At 41.6% G+C, this 22,816-nt stretch overlaps 1 protein-coding gene across 2 annotated transcripts in view; it reads right to left on the bottom strand.

The window, feature by feature from the left end:
* The window catches only part of PGM5 (phosphoglucomutase 5), a 183,845-nt gene that overhangs the window by 75,357 nt on the left and 85,672 nt on the right, over positions 1-22,816 (bottom strand). For both annotated transcript variants that reach the window (XM_081067433.1, XM_081067434.1), the window contains exon 7: positions 1,520-1,635. In XM_081067433.1, coding sequence (XP_080923559.1) covers positions 1,520-1,635 — 116 coding nt within the window. The remainder of the gene's footprint in view (positions 1-1,519; positions 1,636-22,816) is intronic.

The following is a 22,816-nucleotide window of genomic DNA, read 5'->3' as shown; positions in this document are numbered from 1 at the left end:
GAAACACGGAAAAATGTCCTCCAGCACTTCATTCAGCACGTAGTAAAAAATATCCCACTTCTGGAAGAATTTGAAGCCTATAGTACACTAAACATTGTAGTAGAAACAAAAAACCCAAACCCAGCTCAACTCCTGACTAAATTAACTTAACCTTGCATACTAATGGCTGGATAGAAGAGGTGTGCCCATTTCTGTGTTTAAATATTATTTACTTGAGTCTCTACTATTCTTATATACATACTGTCCAGCATTCAGTGAAATAATGAGATACACAAAAAAATCAAGAAAGAACAAACCTGTTTTAATCAAGAGATAAAGCAATCAAGAGAATCAAAATGAAAAATGAACCAAATATTAAAATTATCAGAGAGAGTTTAAAATAACTGTTTAGTGAGCTAATGAAAAAGATAAACATACAGCATAAAACATAGATAAACACATATAAACAATAGGTATAAAAATAATTTTTTCAGAGAGGTGAAATTATGTTTAAAAAGTCAAAGAGAAATGCTAGCAATAAAAAACACAGTATCAGAGATGAAGAATTTCTTCAGCAGACTCATCAGTAGATTGGATTACAACTAAGGAAAGAATCAGTGACTTAAATATATGCCAATAGTGATTGCCTAAATTGAAACACAAAAGGAAAAAAAGTAAAAAAAAACAAAACAGTGGATGTAAGAGCTCTGAGACAACATATGAGTATGGTCACAATTCATCTATCATATGTGTAATTCGAGTCCCAGAGGAGAAGAGAGCGAGAATGGGAAAGGAGAAACATCTGAAAAGGTATAGCGGAGAATTTTCTAAAATTAATGAAAGACAACAACAGATCCAAGAATCCCAGAGAACCCCAAGCAGGGTTTTAAAAAGTACACACACCCAGACATATTATAATTAAACTGTTTTAAACAAAAGAGAAAAAGGAAATATTGAACGCAGTCAGAGGCCAGGGCTGGGGAGAATTTCAATGGAGAGAAACAGAGATAAGAATTAGACGCCACTTCTTGGAAACTATGCAAGCTAGAAAACAATGAAGTGACAACTTTAAAATACTGAAAGAAGTTATTTTTTTTTAACATTTGAGGTGTGATGATGGTACTGTGGTTACATATTCTTTTTCTCAGTAGCTATTTAAGATTCACCGTAAGGATTGCTTCACAATAATCATGGAGGAGAACTCTCCTTGTGGATGAGGGTAGAGGTCAAGCAAGATTGACCATGAATTTATGATGGTTGAAACTAAGTCATGAACATATGAAAATTCAGTGTACTATCCTCTCTACTCTTATAAATTATCTTAAATTTCCATAACAGCAAATTTTGTAAAGAAATAAAAATTTTTTATAAAAAAGAAGAAATGGTCAGAAGAGATAAGTGTATCATAGCACATATCCTACTAAGTTTCTTTCTTTCTTATTTATTTACCTCTAATTACCTCTTCCTCCAGTCTCCAAACTGGGGTCACAAACTGCAGCCCCCCTTTCCAGTAACATCAACCCCCCGCCCCAGAGCCTACCAGTGCCAAAGCTCTCTTCTCCACACAGAGAGCACCGTCCAGAGTCCATCAGGTTTGAGAAGAATCGCCATCCAGCTGGGGTCTCGTATACAGGGACCTTCATTGATTTGGCCACTCTGAAAAATGAAATCCGAGGCAATGGTGAATTCTTATGTCTCCTTTCCTTTATTTTCTCAGCACAAAAGGAAGTCTTTAGGCTATATTAATTCCACAACTAGATTTCAGGACATCCTGAACAAAGCTCACAGTTTTCAGGAAGTCAAGCCATAAGGTAGAGAATGATAAATAGTCTACTCCAATGGCTCTCAATTTTGTTTTCTCCACAATATAAAAAATACTAATGCAGAGAATATTCTCACATTTACATTTCCATTCTATAAATGTTTCTTTATTTTTGTGGTAAAATCCCACATGGGGATCTCAAAATCTAATTAAGATGGTCTTTGGGTACAGACACTTTGGAATATTGTTTCACAGTATGTATTAAAGTTGAATCTACACATATCCTATGCACCAGCAATTGAACTCCAAGAAATTAGTAATGACATGTAATGGACACTGGTGCACTGCTCAACTTCGACCCTAACACACACACACACATACACACACACACACACACACACACACACACACACACACACTTTAGGATTTTTAGGGCTGGAACACTCATTTTACCACCTGCTAGGAATGTTGAAGGATGACAGCTCACAAATGTGGCCTCCACTCTCTGTGGAAGAGAAATGTCTCATGGAAAAACACTCTCCCTTCCCTGGGTCAATCCACATCCAGGGACCGGTGAAGGAAGGACATATAAATGTCTAGCCTCCTTGCTTCTAATTGGCTATCGTCAGTGGCCATTTCAGCTCCAGAGCTCCCCATAGGTTGTCTGAGGCCTTTGTTGTAACTGCATCACCTTCTAGCTTCTCTCTGTGTCAAATCCCTCTTTCTCACTCCCCCACTGGTGTTGATCTTGAAGGCAACTCTGATCATTTTTGGTGGGACGGGGAAAGGATATTTTTTAATTATTTATTTTTTTCAGTTACAGTTGACATTCAGTATTATTTTAGAGTCATTTCAGGTGTAGGCAGCTTTGATCTTGATGGCAGAAAGAAATAAACTTCCTATAAGCAAATCTCTCTCAGAGCTGCTTCTGGGGAAACCCTAGTGTGTGACATTACTCAATCGAATGTATACATAAGATTTTACAAAAATTATCATAGAATCTCAATTCACAATAACTGAAACAATCCAAATGTCCACCAAAGTGGAATGGACAAATGATTTGCAATTTATAACACAATACCACAAATGCCACTGAATGAACTATTGCTACACGCAACAACTTGAATGAATCTCACAAACATAATATTGAGTAAAAGAAACCAATACAAAGAACTACATACTGTGTTGTCTTATCTAGATAAAATTCAAAAACAGCTCAAACTAATCAATGCTACCAAAATTCAGGCTCGGAGGATCAAAGAGATCAAGTGTTTTATTCAGACCCCACAGAGGTAAAAGGCAAGGCTAGAATTTGGACCCACGTCTGCTTAGTTTCTGCTCACGCTCCATTCCCCTACATCACGCTGTCTCCCCAAATATTTTAGTGCTTAAAAGGAGTACACAGATCTACAAGGACAGTGGGGAATGAGCTGCTTCCACAGACGTTGGCCTGAAGAGTCTTCTCTTTCCCACATGCAAGCAACCAAAAGAGAGAGAGAAAAAAACCACCAAATGCCTGCTACCAGCAAGGTTTAGCTCCCTGAAGCCTGTAAGTACGGAAGGTGGCCCTGGCAAGGAACCAGTGAGGGGGTTTTGGTGAAGAAGAGGAAGAAAGACGCACCTAGGACAAAGGATGCAATGTAACAATGATTTCTTTAAGTGTGGTTTGTGGCCACAGTTAAAGGGGGAAAAAAATCTAGAAGTAAGTAAACACCTCCCTTTCCATAAAATCCAAATATAATCAATGTGCTCAGGATCTTGAAAAATTATGGGCCAAGTCTCTTTCAAGTTTGCATTGGAAAAAAAAGCACCCTTTAAGATGTTCGGGTGTTACATCAAAGGTTCTGCCTTCTCTTTATTTCAACAGTCTAAGAAAGATATACAATCATGCTTACATCCTGGTAGGAACAATGAAACAAATCCATCCCAAATTATAGAGCAAAGGCAAATATTCAGTCATTAATTTCATGGTCAGAAGCTCGAGGAAAGAGAAATAATTCACACAGAAGATTTCCAGAGGCAGTACATAGTAAAGCCTGGGTCAAAATTAATTTAGCAAATCTGAATGCATATGATCACCAAATGCAACATGCAACATGGGGCAGAGGTGAGGGTAGAGGGTGTGGAGATGTATATTCTCTGGCCAAAACATTCTTGTAGATTCAAAGCCAAGTTGGCAGATCTGAAGGGAGGGGAAAGGATTTCCCCAGCTCCCACCCTTCCACCCCACCCCACCCCCCAAGTTAATCACTCTCACGAGATCATTAAACTGAAGGCTGAGGCTGGATTTTAAAGGACCGGATACTTTTACAGCTATGAGCCACAGTTGGAGTTATGCAAGCTAAGATAACAATGTGGAATAATTAAATTTTAGGATCTTGAGCACAAGTTGATTGTGTCCTAGAGTCAGAAAGGAATTCCTCTCCCTCCTCTCTCTCCTGAACTTGGGATCCATCCCAAACAGCATTCAGCAGATACCATTCTCTGGACTAGTTTTTGGCAGGAGGCCCCTAGGGAGACTGGAGACTGTGAAACTCTCTGGGACAAAAGCTTAAAATAAAGCTGCTCATGCTGAGGGTCTGCACCCTTCTCCTTGACTGCTGCCACCATGTTTTGAAGATAAACATAAAAACTCACTGTCTAGGAAAGACCAGAGCTCAACGGAAAGAAAGATGAATCTGGCCCACAATTTTCCTACAAGTGGGAGGGAGCCCTAGTAGCCAAAAAAACATGGTAGATATAAGTTCCTCAGTGTGGATTTTAAAACTTCTAAAAATGTGGCTTCAGGTTAGAAATAGCTTCAACCTATCTGTCTAAGTTTCTTCCGTGATACTCCATACATGCTCCTAAAAAACTGGACCATCTCTTTTTATTTTTTCGATTACAGTTGACATTCAGTATTATTTTATATTAGTTTCAGGTGTACAGCATAGTGGTTAGACATTTACGTAATTTACAAAGTGATCCCTCAATAAGTCTAGTACCCATTTAACACTATTATAATATTATTGGCTATATTCTCTATACTGTACTTTACATCCCCGTGACTATTTTGTAACTGCCAATTTGTACTTCTTAATCCCTTCACCTTTTTCACCCATTCCCCCAACCCTTCTCTCACCTGGCAAGCATCAGTTTGTTCACTGTATCTATGACTCTGTTTCTAAAACTGGATCATTACTTATTTTTCAAATATACCCTTGCATTTTTTTTTTCTGTTTACTTGTGAGTCCTTCTTCATGCTTTTTATTTTACCTGCATTAATCCTCCTTTCCAATCTCTGTCAAAATACTTCGCGTTGCTTCATGGCCTATCTTTCATGCCCTGCCATCACGAAACCTGTGGCAAAGGCTGCTAGGTGGTCAACAAACCCATCTCTTCTCCTAGACACACAGCTGGACTACATTTCCCGGCCTCCCTCATAGTCAGTGGTGGCCGCATGGTAGAGCTCTAGCCAATGGAAATTGAGTAGAATGACATGCACCCTTTTCAGATCTGGCTATTAAAACTTTCTATGCTCCATGTTCTATCTCCTTTTCCCAGATGAATGCGGACAAGCCCAGCAATCCTAGAAGCTACATGTTGAAGGTGGTGGACCCACAACATGGAAGGATCTAGATCTCTGGATCACCATTTGGAACAGAATGAACCACCAATCAGGAACTCCGGTTATTAACTTTTGATGGCTGAGAAACAACCTTTGCTGTGTTTCATTCGTCATAGGTTTTGGAATTAGTTTTGTAGTAGAAGTTCCATTATCTTAATGCATGCTATCCTTCTCACAGCCACAATCAGTCTGAAGTAACCCTTCCGGCAGCCGTGCTTCCTCTTGGTAGCGGCCTTTATGTTCACTTTGTCCTTGTATGTGTTGCTATCTCCTTAACATTTTCCCTCAACACAGAGACACTACCTCCACCGACAATGAGTTAGAAGTTCTTTGAGGTAGGGACTGCATTTTATATACCTTCATAGCTCTTCAATGTCTAGGGTAATATAGCACCTTGTCAGACTTGCCCTCAATAAATTCTGTACAATTTCAGCTGACTGATATCTATTATTTAAGGTGTATTTTGAATAGCTGAAGGGAAAGTATCTATTTTATGGTCTTTTGTCCTTATAGCTTCCTAAAAATGTAGCTAAGGCATCTCTGCACGTTTTATTTAAATTAGTCATTTTAAGCAAAGAGAATTTCTCCAGGTAGTAATTAGTGGGCCTATCAAGATGAGACAAAGGCATTTCTTGGAATAAGGATCTTAAAGAATTAAGACAGTGACCAAATGAGAATCAAAGATTTGAGGAATAAAGGTTTTTTTAGCTTGCGAAAGAATAGCCAGATGAACAATGACTGATTATGTCAAGTGCATGAGGCATACCCAGCTGCTCTTGAAATTCTGCTTCAAGAAAGTCGTAATACATTCAAAGAGGACAAGATCCAGGTGCCTCTTCCTTTTGATTTATTGTCAAATGTCCACTATTTTGAGATCCGGCAGAATTCATGGTTCTATTTTCTACACGCTGAACTCTCAGTCCTTTTTTAAAAAGCCCCCAACTGCATAGACTAGAAGATATTTGCATCACATATATGCAACAAAAGATTTAATATGCAGATTACATTTTAAAACCTCCTATAAATCAATTTGAAAAAAAAAGGTAGCTAACCTTTTAAAAGAGGATGAAAGTCTTGAACAGGCACTTAACAAAAAAGAATATTAAAGTGACCAATTGGCATACGAAAAGATGCTCAACATCATTAGAGATTGGGGAACTGCAAAGTAAAAACCTCAGTGAGATGTCACTACACACCCACAAGACTAGCTGAAAAGAGTGATATTGCCAAGTGCAGGTGAAGATTTGGAACTCTCATGTATTGCTAACGAAATGCTACTCAGTACCAACTATGTTATTACGTGATATATTCACACAGAAGAATAGCATAGAACAGAGAAAATGATCAAACTACCGCTATATAGAAAATATGAATGATTATCACGCACACAACAGTGAGTGAAAAAAAGTCAGACACAGAGGACTATATACTGTATGATTCCATTTATACATAGTTCAAAAATAGACAAAACTAATCATAAACATTAGTCTATGCAATTACTTTTTAGCTCTGACACCAAAAGCACAGGCAACAAAAGCAAAATTAAATAAGTGGGACTGCATAAACTAAAAGTTACTACACAGCAAAAGAAACAACCAACAAAATGAAAAGGTAACCTATGAAACCTATTTGCAAACCCTATACCAATAAGAGGTTAATATCCAAAATATATAAAAAACTCTTACAACTCAGTAACAACAAATAATCCAATTAAAACATAGGCAAAGGATCTGAATACACATTTTTCCAAAGAAAACAAAAAGGACAACAGATATGTGAAAAATTGTTCCACAGTACTAATCATCAGGGAAAAGCAAATCAAAAGCACAATAAGAAATCACCTTATACCTGTTATAATGGCTATCATAAAAAGATAAGAGTCTAAGTATTACTTTGTCTTGTGCACCTGAAACTAATAAAAATTTTAAAAAAGACAAGAGATAAGAGCTGGTGAGGATATGGAGAAAAAGGAACCCTTGTGCACTGTTGTTGAGAGTGTAAATTGGTACAATCACTGTGGAAAACAGAATGGGAGGTTTCTCAAAAAAATTAGAAAAAGAACTATCAAATGATCCAGCAATCCCACTTCTGGGTATACAGCCAAAGGAAATGAAAACAGGATCTAAAAAGATATCCGTATTCCCATGTTCATTGCATCATTATTCACAATAGCCAAGATATGGAAACAACCTACGTGTCTGTTGACACATAAATAGATAATGAAGATATGGCATTATGTATATACAATGGAACATTATTCAGCCATAAAAAATAAATCCTACCACTTGTGACAACATGGATGAAACTGGAGGGTATTCTGCTAAGTGAAATAAACCAGACAGAGAAAGACAAAATACTGTATGGTATCACTTATATGTGGAATCTAAAAAAAATAATAAAGTCGAACTCATAGAAAGTAAGTTGTTGGTTGCTGGTGGCTGGGGGTCAGGGCAATGGGGAGATGTTGGTCAAAGGATACAAACTTCCAGTGATAAGATGAATAACTTCTGAGGATCTCGTGTATTGCATGGTGACTACAGTTAATAATATGTATTATATACTTGAAATTTGCTGGGAGTAGCATTCTCACACACAAAAAATAGTAACTGTGTGAGGTGATGAATGTGTAAATTAACTTGATTGTGGTAATCATTTCATAATGTATATAAATATCCGATCACTTGTACACTTTATTTTACAATTTTACTTGTCAATTACACATCAATAAAGGTGAGGGGAAAAGCTAATCATTGGAGACAGAGGTCGGGATAGTGGTTCTCTCTGGGATGGAGAGAGGAAGTAGTGATTGGAACGGGGAGCAAGGGAGCCTCAGGAGGGTTGTTCTGTTTCTTGATCTAGATGGTCACTACATGGATGTGATCACTTTGTGACGAGTCCTTGAGCAATGCATGAGGGGTGCCTTTTCTTTATATATATTATACTTCAATGAAACATTTATATAAAAGAAAAAGCACTCTGCAGTATTTATGACTAAGTACGTGTTTGAATTAGTCGTGTTTATATAATCTGAAGAAATAAACTACTGAACATGAAGGTTTAGTAGCATTTGGATATGCTGGTTAATGTCTAGCAGACATTTAACAACACTACCCTTAAATTCATCCTTTAGTGTTTTCATATCCATGAGTTCACCCCCAGGCCCCTTCTTTGATGTCTGACACTGCTGGCTGGCGCTGCTCTGAGGGAAAAAGGCATGTGTGAGTTTGCATTTGAAAAGCTTTTCTAAAGCAGCCTACTCACAAACATGAAGTAGGCCCAGTTCAGCCAGACCTTGTTTTCTAATAGCAAGTCTACTCTTAAATTCATCTTTTGCATGGAATAACTCACTCGTTCAGGCAAAATAAATACAAAACATGAGGCTGCCATAATAAGATGACCACAAAAGTTTTTCAACGTTATATATAAACTTGAGCAGAATGCTGCTGAGCCTGCCTGGGGCCCATTGTGTCTCAGACTGGTCTAAACCTCAAAATTCACATACTAATAACATCTTCCTTGCCTGCATTATCAGGGAGGTTTGTAAGGATTAAATGAGATGGTATAGAATGAAAAAAACAACTGCAAAACGCCTACAGAGTTTACAATATTATCACTGTTCTTGGTATTGGATCTTTCATTTAACACAAAGGGACAAGAATATATAATTTAAAGAATATTTACAAGAAAAAGCAAAAAATAAGTGCATGTCGCATGTTCTCTCTAAACTTTGAGATTTTGACTAGTTGTAAAACAACTAGGTGGACCCCAAAGCAGGAGGTTTTATCCAGAAGCTTCTGTACTTTTATCTAAGTAGGTGTTATGGGGGAAATTTAGGATCCTTCCCAGTTATAGATTTTAAACTTTGTTAGGAAACATAAGCCAGACATATTTCTGAGGATCTTGACTTCACATAAAATAAAATTTTGGCTGTGAGAAATTGACTAAATATCCAAGAGAAAAATATGTAAAACTGAAACAATCACAGGTTCCCTCTCTTAAACTAGTAAATAATTTGGAACCCTATGTCTGGGAATTAACAAGTGTTTGTGTTTATAATATTGATGCTTGAGCACATTGATGTAAACTGTTTCTGGTTCTAATTATTTTCCAAGAAGAAAAATTGTTGGGGGCTAGGACTGGAGAATGTTAATCCCCATGTCTTCCAGCTAAACTGAGAGATAAAGAGACTGTCAGCTGTCCTTCAGATTCCCATGAGATCGCTCCCAGAATAGCAAAAAGTAAATCATCTTCTTGCCTTTTGTTTTGCTTTGAATCTTTGGTTTGTAGACACTTTATTGAAGCTTAAGAAAATAAAAAAGCTTCTCTAATACTCTTGGAAGATTTAGAATCAATTCATTTACTCCTATAGACAAAAAGTAGTAAGGATTGATGCAAGAGCTCTAAACTCACTAAACAATGCTTCTTCTCTTTCTTAAAACCTATTCTATGTCTTCTTTTCTGGATTCAATTAGCATCTTTTTCTGGATGGTATTATCAAAATCTTATTGATCCTCTGTCATAAAACAGGAAAGAAGAGACATCTGGGCATTAGACATTAAATAAATATACAACAATTGTAAACGGATACACATTCTAAAAGAAGAACAAAGCCCAGAGAAAACTAGAATTTGTATCATGCTGCATCACCATTCTATGGGTAATACCTTGAGCAGAGATAAATATTGAAATATCCTGGCATTATCAGTTTTCCCAAAGCAAACATCTGTTCCTTGCTCTGGTGTTTCATATTGGATTCAGTTTCAACAGTGCCAAAGGAACCTCAGTGTTCATCCCCAGTGTTCCATGATCTAATTATGTCCCTAAACTGACTAATTTAAACGTTTTCAGTCTAAAATTTGACAGCAGAGAATTGGCAACTTTTTTCCCAAGGGTGAAATAAAGTAAGACTTAGAGAAAGAGAGAGAGAGACAGAGAGAGACAGAGAGATAGAGAGAGACAGAGAGACAGAGAGAGAGAAAATGAGCAGAATATTCTACATGTTGGATCTAAATATAAGAAATATATTGATAAATTTAATCACATTAAAATTTGTAAAAATTTCAATTTGTCAGACACCAAAAAAAGGAGGTAAGCCATAGGTTGAGATATATTTGCAATGCATAAAACTGCAGGATTAGTAGCTGACCAAAATAAAGAAGTCCTGTAAAACAAAATGAAAAACTCAAATGACCCAAGCAATTCACAGAGGAGGAAGAGTAATTGGCTAACATAAAAATATATAGTAATCAGGGAATATATAACATCACACTCACCACAGAAAAAAGAAAAAAAAATCTAATAATGCCAAGTGTTGGTGGAAAATCAGAAACCCAAACATTGATGGCAGCATTGTAAATGAGTACAGTCATTTTACAGGGTAATTTGAGAATTCCTAGTAGAGTTGTTCATGCCCTGTGACCCAGAAAGCCCCCTTTGCAGTATCTGCCCTAGAGAAACTGGTACAAATGTCCATGTGGACACGTGGTTTAAAGATGTCTATTACAGCACTAGAAAGAAAAAGAGTAAAATAGGCAGCAACCTAACTGTTTTTCAGTAGGGAAACAGACAAGCTGTGGTTTATTTATACAGTGGCAAATAAGCAACCGTGGTTCAGGGCTCCAAAGTATAGAATGCAAAAGAGCCACAAATAAGAAATTAAGCACGCACTTTTGTCTTGCAGTATTATCTTAGATTCCCACTACTCCAATTCTTGGTTTCTCCCTTGTTAGTCCAGCTTGAAAAATCTAGTGGGATATCATTCTTATTCTCTAATAAAAAGTTTCAGAATTTGCAACTCTAAAGAATAGGACTAAAGGACCAAATGAAAAAACGCAACACCATCTGGTTCAGAGACCGGCTGATGCCACCAGAACCACAGCAGAACTTCGGAGATCTACCCTCTCCCATAACTATGCCTCTGAAGATAGAAGTCAAGTCCATGTACAGGAGCTGTAGCCAGCTATAAGCAATTAGCCTGGCAATTCCCAAAATTCTTAGTCAGTGCTTCCTGCTTGCATGGATAGAACTCAAAACCTTTTTTTTAAATGAAGAAATCGTGCTTGTATTCTGTGTACTCTCAGCATTCCCCCTTTCCTTTCTTCTGCTAAACTGTCCACCAATGTCACCGAGACGAATTTACTAGTTCTGCATATAGCTCTTAACTGAGACTATCATTTTCAGCTCCCTTAGGTAGTCCCTGGTTCTTTCACAATAAGAAAATGAAGAACATGTAGGTCCAAAGCACTTGAGATTCCAGGTAGAAGTGCCTGAGCAGAGTCACACACAGACCTTCAGATTGTCTGGAGTTCCCTCGGGGCGTGCAAGCGGCAGCTGCCTGTGCTGGTTGGAAGACCATGGAGTCATTCTGCCCGATGTTTCATCCCTTCAGGAAACTCTGAGCTGTGGCCCAGGTTGACCCAGGGCCAACAGTAGGTGACCGAGGTTGTTGTTTCCTGGGAAGCCAGATCAAGGCATCAGGCAGCTAAATGAGCTCTCTAAATGGGTTCTGAGAAAAGAAGTGTTCCTCAAGGGACACAGAGGCAGCCACCCCACTTGAAAGGTGCCAAATTCAAGACTGCACTTGCCTTCCAGGATTTCTATTCATTACTCAGGATGAGGTTTAATTTTCCCAGTAGATATAAGGGAAGGTCATGCCACATTAATTCTGCTTTAACATTATCTTTTAAAAACACTTTAGCTTAATGAGACATATTATAGTTATAAGGAAAGAAACTATTGAAAAAGTTGGTGTCTTTTTGTGGGAAATGTGTTTTAGGCAGAAGGCAAAGCTCAGTGTACAGAAAGGGCAGGTAGAGGTGCATTGGGATGAAGCCCAAATGCCTTCCCGTGGATGGGAGGATGGGCTCTAACTTCCTGAGTCCCCAGCCAGCTCCACCTCTTCCTGGCTGTGTGACCTTGGCCAAGTTACCTAAAGTCACTAAGCCCAGCTCTCTCACCTGCAAAATGGAATAACAATGATTCTCCTTATTCAGAGAGGACTAAATGGGATACACTCAAGAAGCTTCAAACACCCAGAGCCATGCACAGGACATGAGCAACAGCTGTTAGCACTGCTAGGGTTCACTGCTGCTTCCTGCCACCCCTCCCACCCCCCCACCCCCCATCCTCCTACCATAGCAAACTACTATTCGGATAAAGCCGCCTTAAAGCACCAAGCAGCTTCGGATCCTTGCACACACAGTTAGTTCACTTAGGTGGGGATACTCTTTGCATCAGTCCCAACAGGAACAGATGATGACACATTCAAACTGAGTAATTTGAGGAGAGTTTGACACAGGAACTATTTACACAGGTGTGGGCAGTGGAGGGGGAAAGCACAATGGTCCATACAGTACAGCCGGGAGCGTAGCATCGGGGCTAGCACTACCCCACCCCCAGATTCATTCCTGGAATCCAAAAACAGAGCTGGGTGGACAGGGCTGCCTGGCAGGAGCCATGACCTTCAAAAGAGGCATGAGGTCAGCTCATGGAAACCTTAGACGGAGAGAAATAAATTCCCAAGCACATTCCCCTCCCTCTATCTGATATCTGCAGTGCTCCCAGTTATTCAAACCCAACTGAAATCTAAAGGAAGCTGAGCCAGTCGATACAGTCTGTAGAGGTCAGCCTGCAGGACAGAGAGCAGGAAGAGGATGGAAAGAGGGTTTGGGAGCAAAGAGCAGATACTCAGCACCCTTTCCATCTAGCAGACGCAAGCCGCTTCCTGACTTATCAGGTTAATCTTGTCAGTCCCTTCTTTGTGACACCACTGCAAATCCCACTAGTCACAAACTCAGCTCAGGGTATTGCATTAAATGTGGGGACATCTGACTCAAATCTGTGAGCCTCTGGAGGACAAGGGCTCTGCCTGACACAGAGCACGCACTTAAAGATATTGGTTAATTTCATGCAAGCATTGCATGCAAGGGTCCATCAGAATACAGACTCCTTTTACAGGGATATAAAACGTAATTTCGACTCCAGAAGTAGGTCCTTCAAGTATGAGTGAGACCAGGTACAGACCACCGAAAGTGCCAAATAAGATTAAGTTAGGGTGGACAGAATTCCAAATCAAACCATACAGAGGATTGGCTGAAAAGATTGATAACCTTACTTCTACTCAAGTGTATGTTAGTTTACCAAGTCCAGTGCTGTGTTTATTGTGAAAACGTAGCAGATTATGTTAAAACTGATCTCTCTTTATGTTGGTAGGGTTTGTCAGAAGTAAATGCTCGTTTCACTGTAAAACTTCAAGGAGAGGTAGAGAAACATTGCTCACATTTACAAGGAGCACCTTACGGGGCTTATGTTTCATTAGCACATGTTGAAAACACTGGTTCAGATGAATCGAGAAATACAGTCTCTATATGACTATGGCAGGGGTGTGAGTCAGAGGAATTTACTCCTGTGGACATCTTTGAAGAGCAAGAGAGAAGGAATGTGTCCAATACTCTTCAGTCACATCAGGATTCTCAGTACGATGCTTTTCCCACAGAGGCCTGAGAGATGAGAAGTTGGAAGGGCATCCCAGGTAAGCAGAGATATCCCTCCTCCAAGTCCTGGATTGCACGAAGCTCTGAGCTCAGCAGAGGGCGGCAGCCCAGCCTCAGATCCTCTCCTGGCCTGGCCTAGTGGGGACACCCAGGGGCATGGCCAGTGCATGTGGTTGACAGCAGGGCTCTTTGGTATGGAGTAAGTCAGGCTTTCCTCCTCTGAGGAGTCTAGTCCTGGGGTTCAGTCCTCAGGGAGCCAGTGGGGGAAGAGAAAGGAAGTAGAAAAAGCAGCTGTCTGCATTGTGTGACCCGTGCAGCACCAGCTCTAGCTGAGACAGACTGTCAGCGGGCCTAGTCATCTCTGGGGGATGGGGACCAAAATAGGCTGGTGAGAACACACAGTTCCTGTAATTAATTGGAGAAGCAGAAACCCTCCAGGGAAGCAAGTCCACTCAACTGCCCTGTTCCCCTTCTTAGATATTGCAGAGCTCGGGAAATTGTGTGGATTCATTCCATGCGAAGGCTGCTATTAGGCCTAAGTGGGAGCTCAGGAGAAATTGCACCACAGAGAAGACACGATGGCCGCTGGCCTCTGATAACCACCGCAGGGGCACAGCCTTGTGTCAGAGGAACAATTCTCTGGAGGTCCCGATCCCACACCCTCAGTGAAGGAGTGACCGAAGCCATAGGAGCGCCACTGTCTCTGTCAGCCCAGCGCTGCTGCCCATGCACTGCCTTTGTGCTCACGGCATGCCCTCTTCAGGACCCAGTACAGCCGCTGGGATGTGCTGTGGCACACTGCTTTTCTTTGCAAAGAACACTTTCATGTCATCTGCTGCAGCATCCTAATAAATATTCAAATGCAGGTGTCGTCCAGGTGAACACGGCCCCCCTGGAATGTGTCCCTGGACACAACGCACGTCCTGTGGACTCTCCACCAGCCTCGCCTCACCCGAATCCAGGCGGAGTGGAAGCTGCCACTCTCAGGTCCCTTAAGCACATTCCTGGTGTAGCAGGGGGTGTAGCACACCCTCTCCAATGGTCAGATGACTGAGTGGGACCCAAAAGCTTTCACAGTCTTTAAACTGTTGAAGACACAGTGCTGAACGGCACATTTGATTTTTCTCCAACCAAATGCCCTGCCCTCTAGCATTCAGTGGTAACTCTGCGAGTGGGCCTGTGTGTGAGACCCTCACCCTATATCATACCAAACATATTAATATACACCCAAACCTCCCATAAAAATCTACTTTTTGCCCTAGAAGAATCTCCAAAGGATTTTTATAATTTTGCTTTTGAAATGATGAGATTACAGTCACTCAATTAATGAACTATTAGCAATGATGTCTTATCGATCATGTACTCAGGAATCCTTTCAAAACACACATTATTTTCCAGGGTTATAATGACATCTTGGATACTAAATTTAGTAATAGAGTAACAACAGGCTGCCTTTTATACACATTAAACTGGACAGCCAATCACATTGATGTTACAGTTTTCTTCATTTTAGAGCAAATAATTGTTTTCAGGTCTCCAATTTTAAGTTCTTGAATATCAAAGGCCCGAGGCAAGTGGTTGAGAGTTCCAATGAGGGATAAAATGATCCTGGTGTGTGTCAGTGTGTGTGTATTTGGGGGGGAGTTGGGGGTCAGGGAGGGTGGTGTAACTCGTCTCAGAACCTTAGGTAGTATCTTGCACAAGAAAGTTTCAGGGAGAAGGTTTCATCTTCTCCTCCACTCTATCCCCACAACATTCTGCACATACTATACTTATTTTCAGAAGATCCTACGACTTTAGTTCTGAACATTCCATCCCAGAATTCTCTCAGCTAGCTCACATTTTGTCTGCCAAGAGCCAACGCAGTTAATTATGCCCATCTGGAATACCAGGCACGGATATGAGTACATGCAATCCCAGCTCACTAACCTGGCACTAGGCTATTGACTAATTTTCTCCGAAAATCTCAAATCAGTGTTCCAAGTTTCACAAAAAGAAATGATCATTCATTTGTAACAGATTTTCTAGCTGGATGAAATATGACAGTTGGGTTTTCTCCCCCTCTCTTGAAATCAAATGTGCATATTCAATCCAAATAAAAGGAGCAGAATGACTTCATATAAAATAACTTTTAGAAACTCACAGTAAGATGACATCTGTGGAGTCCCCAGAGAGGGTCCTTCAAGGTCTAACCTAGCACATAAGCTTGGACAAGGTTTCCCTCTTCTTTTGTCTAGCTGGTGGTGCTTAATTATTCAGCTTCTCAGAAGAGGCTAATGTTTCCTACACTTTCTTGATATCATCCATTATCTGGGGTACTTATTAAACATGCAAATTCCTAGCCCCTCCAATAGAATATTAGTAGGTCTTGATTAGCGCCAACAGTGTTACAACACTATTTGTAACAAGTGGTATTTCTTATTTCTAGGACATTCTTATTTCAAGGAGGTTTATTAAAAAACACTGAGTTGAGACAAACTATCTGTAAATGACAGTGATCAGTTACCCTAGGCAACGGTTGCATGTATGTATGTAAATTTACACATATACAGTATGCATGTATACAGATTCAAAATATTAATTACAGAATTTTGATGCACGTATTGTACAATGTTTAAAAAGTCCCCAAAGGATATCTGATGGGGGGTTCCAGACTCACACTGACATTAAACATCAAGGTTAGCATACATGTGAGTCTGTTGTATCAGAATAAGGATGATGGCAGTCCAAGCCTCGAAGGCTGAGGTCCAGCTTTGGCTCACCATGGCATTTCTCAGATATGAGCAGAACGAATGCCCGCCCCCCCACCCCCTGGCCACCATACCTGTCAGGATCACACTGGCTTTGAAATCAGATAGCTTAGGTTCACAGTACAGCCCTTACACTTCTAATTCTATGACCCTCATAGGGCAGTCACTTATCGTCCCATAGACTTGATTTCTGCATGTACGGAATTGAACTAATAATACCTGTGACTGAGAGGTTGGTTTTTCTTACTTGCTAACTCCTCGTGCAATGCTTTAGGAAGGCTGCACAGTAGAGTGAAACAAACGTGGGCTTGTTGGGTGGGCAAAGCTGGGATCGAATCCAGAATCCACCTTTGACTACCTTTGTGGCCTTGGGTAAGCAGCTGCATTTCCATGAGCCTTGGTGTCCTCAAGGCTAGTAGAAATAGGGGGTGGTCATGACACACAGTAAACGTACCACAAAGGTAGCCACAATTTAACAGGCGGAAATCCTTGCCCTGGTTGGGGAAAATGGGTTTTTGAAGGGCTTCAAAGAAAAGGGGCTCACCCACTGGTGATAGACTGCAAGGAAATGGGGGGTTTTCATCTGAGAGATGGTTGTGTGGGATCAGGACTTGCCGTCACCCCACGTCTCACCAGCTACGTGGACGAGGACAGACTGTTTCCTGGCAAGGTGCTACATGTGAGCTGAGGGGCTATGATCTTGGGGGCCCCGGCTGAGGGCACTCATAGCTAAGCTATGAGTCAAGGGAGGGTCTGTCTTCCCTTGAAGAAATTCTCCCTCCTTGTACCTTCCAGGGACTCTAATCACTTGCAGTTCCCAGACAAGCCGTGTTCTGTCCTTCAGGACTTGGTGACACTGCTTCCCTCACTTCCGCTAGCTGACTCCCAATTCTCCTGTAAGTCTCAGCATGTGGGGAGCACCTCCAGAGCCCCAGGAGGAGCTAAGGGCCCTCCTGAGCTTCCTTGAGGGTGACATGGTCACCCCACTTTAGGTGGCCCCTTCTGCCACCCCACTGCACTGCGCCGTAGCCCTCTCACATTGCTGTCCTTGCCCACCTCCTCCAGCAGCTCCCCAGGACAAGGGCTGCGTCTTTCTCTGAACATCCACTCCTAGCATAAGGCCAGGTACTGCACAGGCACTTGAGGGATGTTTATTATAGATGGAACAATGACCTCTGGGCTACATTCGAATGGGGGTAGGACAGATTATCAGAAACTCAGAGGTGGGCGGATGCAAATATGCAGAGCCCCACCTGCTTTGAGAGAAAGTGTGAGTAGAAACAGGTGCTCCAGATGGGAGTGGTACATGCCTGTGAACAGAAAAACAGTTTGAGAACCCCTGATCTCACCAAGAAGAGAAGAGAGGTCCCAACCAGCACAGGTTTGTTAATGAAATTAGCATGGGATGCTAGATGGAAGCCTCTGGGTGGGACCAGGGCTCTGCAATAAGGGTGCAGGGGTCTGGAGGGAGGGCACACGCAGGCTTCCCTAAGTGTCTCCTCCAACACTCCATTGGCCTAGATTATTTGGCTACCTGGTTGCCTCGGGGGCAGTGTGGCTACGGCTGGACTTGCCCCAAACAGAGGGGCTGGCATTCAAAGGACACACACTGTTATGTTTCTCTCCTTTTGACCCATCCTGCAAATGTAGGTCAAGAGGGTGGAATTCAAAGGAAGAGTGTAGGACTAGCTGCAACACAGGAGAGAATCTATGTACCTACAAGCAGAAGCTCCTCCTCCCCTTGAGAGCCCTCTTTCTTTTCCCTCTTCCCCAACTTAGCTGTCTCTTCCCCTTTGCATTGTAACCCAGAGTTGGCATCAGTGCTCTCTTTCCTCTCCTGCTCTTTGGCATGACAGCTTTAGGAGTGGACTGTGTGCTCTTGGGGGTGGGAGTCAGGATACAGGCAGATGGAGCTAACATTTAGTGAGCATCTCCTAGTTCCAGGCTCTGTGCTGGGTGCTTGCACACACCATGCACCAAGTCGCCCCGGCATGGAGTGTGCAAGCCCTCACGTGACCTAGGTGTCGTTACAGCCCTCCTCCTGCTCTGGTGCTTGTGGTCCTTGCAGAGAAAACGCCCCAGCCCAGAGTGGGGAGGTCTGTGCTGAGGGAACCGAGTTGGGGGGGGTTCCACTGGGTAGATGGAGCCACACAGGCCCCGAGAGAGCAGCAGGGAACCCATCTCACTTACTAGTGGCACTGGGGGACCTCAGCAGCATGGTGTATTTCCATGAAATCTCTATAGGTTAACAATAAACCCTTTCTTTGCCTTTGCTTTCACTTGATTCATTTCTGCCCCTGGCAACCAAAGTGTTGGGATTTCACAATCATTATCACTAGACTACAGACTTCAAAACCCACGTATCAAGAGATTCAGTGGTGTGTCCAAGGCTGTAAACTGGTAAGTAAGTGGCTGGGTGGGGATTCAGGCCCTGACCCGCCTGATTCCAAAACCCATTCTCTTCACTGAATTGTACCAAGACACGTTTTAGGGCTTCTAAGAGTATTTCTGAATGTGTTTTGCTTATACAGAAAATCTGTAAAAAGTGTGCTGGATCCGAGTAGTGGGAATTGTAGGAAATATCTGCTACAAAGAGCAACACTACAGCACTCTTCTGGCAGCAACAGCAATAATAACAACAGCTAATATTTATGAAGCATTTGCTATGTGCGAAGTACTGTGCTAAACACTTTAAATTAACTTTATCACATGTATCTTCCCCACTTTTAGATGAGGACTTTGGACCTCAGAGAGGTTATGTAACTTGTCCCGGCTCTCAGAGCTCCGAAGAGAAAGCTCTGTGGTTCAAAGCCAGCTCTCTCTGAACTTGAGACCTCACACTGCACAAAGTCCAACGCTATTGTAGTCCAGACAAGACTAATCTAAAATCATAAAGAGGCCATGGTCACCTAGCTGAAGCCATCACAATTATTCATAATAGGGGCGCGGGGTTCCAAGTGAATGTCAGGATGTGTAAGTTGTGACGTTCTCGCTACAAGTCAGGGGCCAAGTTGTGAGATGGGCTTTTAATGAAAACTAAGATGCCGACAGCGCTAGGCAGCCAGCATGGCCCTCTGAGGTTTTCCTCCCTGGAGCTTGGCACCAGCAACTCTCTGTGATTTATGCTTCCAAACGACACAGAGTTTGCAGCTATCAACCCTGCAGTAGCACAGAAAACGGATAGACTGCTGGGGGATGTTTTCCCTGCACGTACCACCATGTTCCCTTAAAAGGCCTCGAGTTTATATACAGTTCTGACATGAAGGCTGAACCAAATAACTGCAGGCCTTCTCTTCCCCTTTTATGGTCAAGTATTACAATGGCACCCTCCTAATTTATGAAGAACACGAGTGGGGGAATGCTGATCAGGAGATACGAGGAGGTTTCACCAGAGAGAAGATAAAAAGCTCATCTCTCTGGCAAAGGACTTACAAGACCAAGGGAACAGAATGCATGCTTGCTGAGCATTTTTCATTTTTGTTTTTGTTTTTTAACTCTGAAGAATAAACACGTTTTTTCCTCTCTATCAACATTTCTTAAAGCCAAAGACTATGCAAAGCTCTCCCCCCCACCCCCAGGTATCAGAGAAAGAGAAAAATAAAGCAAGAATGAAATCTTATAGAAATTATCCTTCATACATTTACCCTCTCCCACTCCAGCCTGTTTCCCCATGAAGCACACACACTCACACACACACTCACACACACACAACATATACACAACCAATCAACCATCTAAAAAGAAAGGACAATTTATTTTGAAACATAACACAGAAACAGGACAGAGGCCCAATCGGCTCCAAAGAGTTGTGCTCTATACAGGGTTTTAACCACGTGGCTGGAAGCTATACACCAAGTTTTCCCATCCAGTCTCTGTCCTAGGGTTGAAAGCAATAAAGACAAGAGGGTGTATCAAGTGAGAATGTATGGGAAAGTGCTTTGTACATAATAAATCATATGACATTCACAGGTAACTCAAAGATTGGTAAAGTTCTCCTAGAATTGTTACTTTTAAATTATTTTTTATTTATTATACAAGTAGGTTTCTTGGATATAGCCGGTGTAAGTTATGTCGCTATTCAAACTATTTTCACCCTTGTTATCATTTTCTTTCATTCAGTCAGGATCCTGAATCTATTTGGAGTACATGTTGGTTCAAATGACCAAACTCTTCTACCTTGTCTCAAAAAGCCAAGGAACCATTGGATAACCACTCGAGGTTTGGATGACACATTGTACAAACTAGTAGACAGATTCCGGTATTTTATACACATAAAACATATTTCTTTACCACTTACAAATGACACATATGCAAGGAGCACCTTGATGTGAAACTGAATACTTTAAAAAGCATTTAGAGATTCCCTAGATAGACGCTACAGTACAAATAACAACATTCAAGCAAACAACTCGCCACGCTTCCTTCAATGTAATTCTCAAAATGAGATGTGTTTAATGTGAAAGTGTGGCCTGGAGGTTCAACTTCTTAAATCCAGAAATCAGACCGTACTGATCCCAAACATGTCTTCACCTGAAACGATTCTATTTAAGACCCTCAAATAATTCTCACAATAAGGAAAGTCAAGGCACTCATGCAGACTCTCCACCCTGCAGCTTTATTGCATGGCTACATATGAGGCAGCGAGACTGAGCAGATGCGAGGAGAGAACCAGAGGCCCTAGGCTGCCTGCCATGTGCTAATACACAGGCGATGGAGTACCTGGCTAACCTGGTGTCCACTTCTTCCCAGCACCTTCACACTATCTAAGGGGCTTAGAAGGGAGCTTTTAGGGGCATGCCAGTTGCACACTTTAAACATTTTAAAATATCTTCAGCTCCAACCGAGGAGGTTCCTTTCCAGGGACTGAGAACTAAACAGCAGGTATGTAAGTCTGCAGGCTCGACCACCTGCATCAGAATTACCTGGCCAGTCTGTTTAAAATGCAGATTCATGGACCTCACTCAGCATGGTTAAATCCACATCGCTGGAGATAGGGCCTTGGAATCTGCATTATAACAAGGACATCTCCTCCCACCCAACCCTCATAATATTCTTATGCACTCTACCATTTAAGCACCATTCCTATAAGCACTCAAAAAATCCTATTGAATTGAACAGTCTTAACCGAGCTAAGGAATACAATCATGACCCAAAGTATACTTCTCTTAAGATTTGTAGCAAAAATGAATCTTATGGTACAGTGAATCCAACCCCTTCATCCTTTAAATAAGGAAAGCAGAGGTCTGGGCAGAGTAACTGACGTGCCAGCTTATGGCAGAGTCCTTTGAACGTTCTGGGCCAGGTCGAGTTCCTAGACTATTGCTTGTTTTGCCATAACACCCAACACCTTCCCCACCCCTCCCTGCATTGCAACCACATCCATCAACGTGCTCTCCAGGGTCATTTTGTTTAAAATGTAGAATAACCCGCCATCATGATCAGAAAACTGTTGTTTCTGCCTGTACAATATCCAACCCCTTATCAAGGAAATAGGACTTTGGTTTACTTTTGTAGAACTACTCTCTTCCCCTTTGCATGTCACTCAAAGTGATCCCCTCTTCTCTGCCCAAAGGGCAAGCATGTTACTCAACCTAGACTGAGTGTACACTGAATTTTGACGGAAGTGAAAATGGGGAAAGGGTATGAAGTATCTTCCTTGATCTGGAAGGCAATTCTCTGAAGAGATTGTCCATACATAATTCTTGCTACCGAGGTTCCTGTTATTTCTGAGACCAGCCTTTCCTTTGATTCTGAGAGGTACCCCTTATCCTTCCATTGCATTCCTTTGAAGTACCCCAAAACTGTATGCCAGGAACCCCCCTGACCACTGCTTTCTTAACCCCAAACCATAAATGCACAAGCATTTGATTCAATCCTATGGGATTGAAAGTTGGGGTTAAGCATCTCCTTTTTGGAACGAGAGAGGTGAGATTTTGCAGTTGGATGGGTAGGGGGTGCAGGACTGGAAACCCCAGTCTTCATCAATATTCACCACTCCACTCAATCCAAAAAGCCCAGTCTTTTGCCTTTGATCCCCAAACACCCCATTCCCAAACTAAAAGGCTTATGATCCTATCTGTGCAGCTGAAAATAGAAATAGTCATGAACCCACAACTGCAAAGTGATCCAAATGACTCCTCTAAGTAGAGCACACAATCTCAAGATCCAGAACCAAGAAGTTATTGGGCTTACCACATCTGCACAAGGAGACAGACTCTCGTCCTTG

This window comes from Rhinolophus hipposideros (genome assembly GCF_964194185.1).
Source record: "Rhinolophus hipposideros genome assembly, chromosome: 11".
Taxonomy (NCBI): domain Eukaryota; kingdom Metazoa; phylum Chordata; class Mammalia; order Chiroptera; family Rhinolophidae; genus Rhinolophus; species Rhinolophus hipposideros.
Note: the sequence above shows the minus strand (reverse complement) of the source record. Positions and strands in the feature narration are given on the sequence as shown.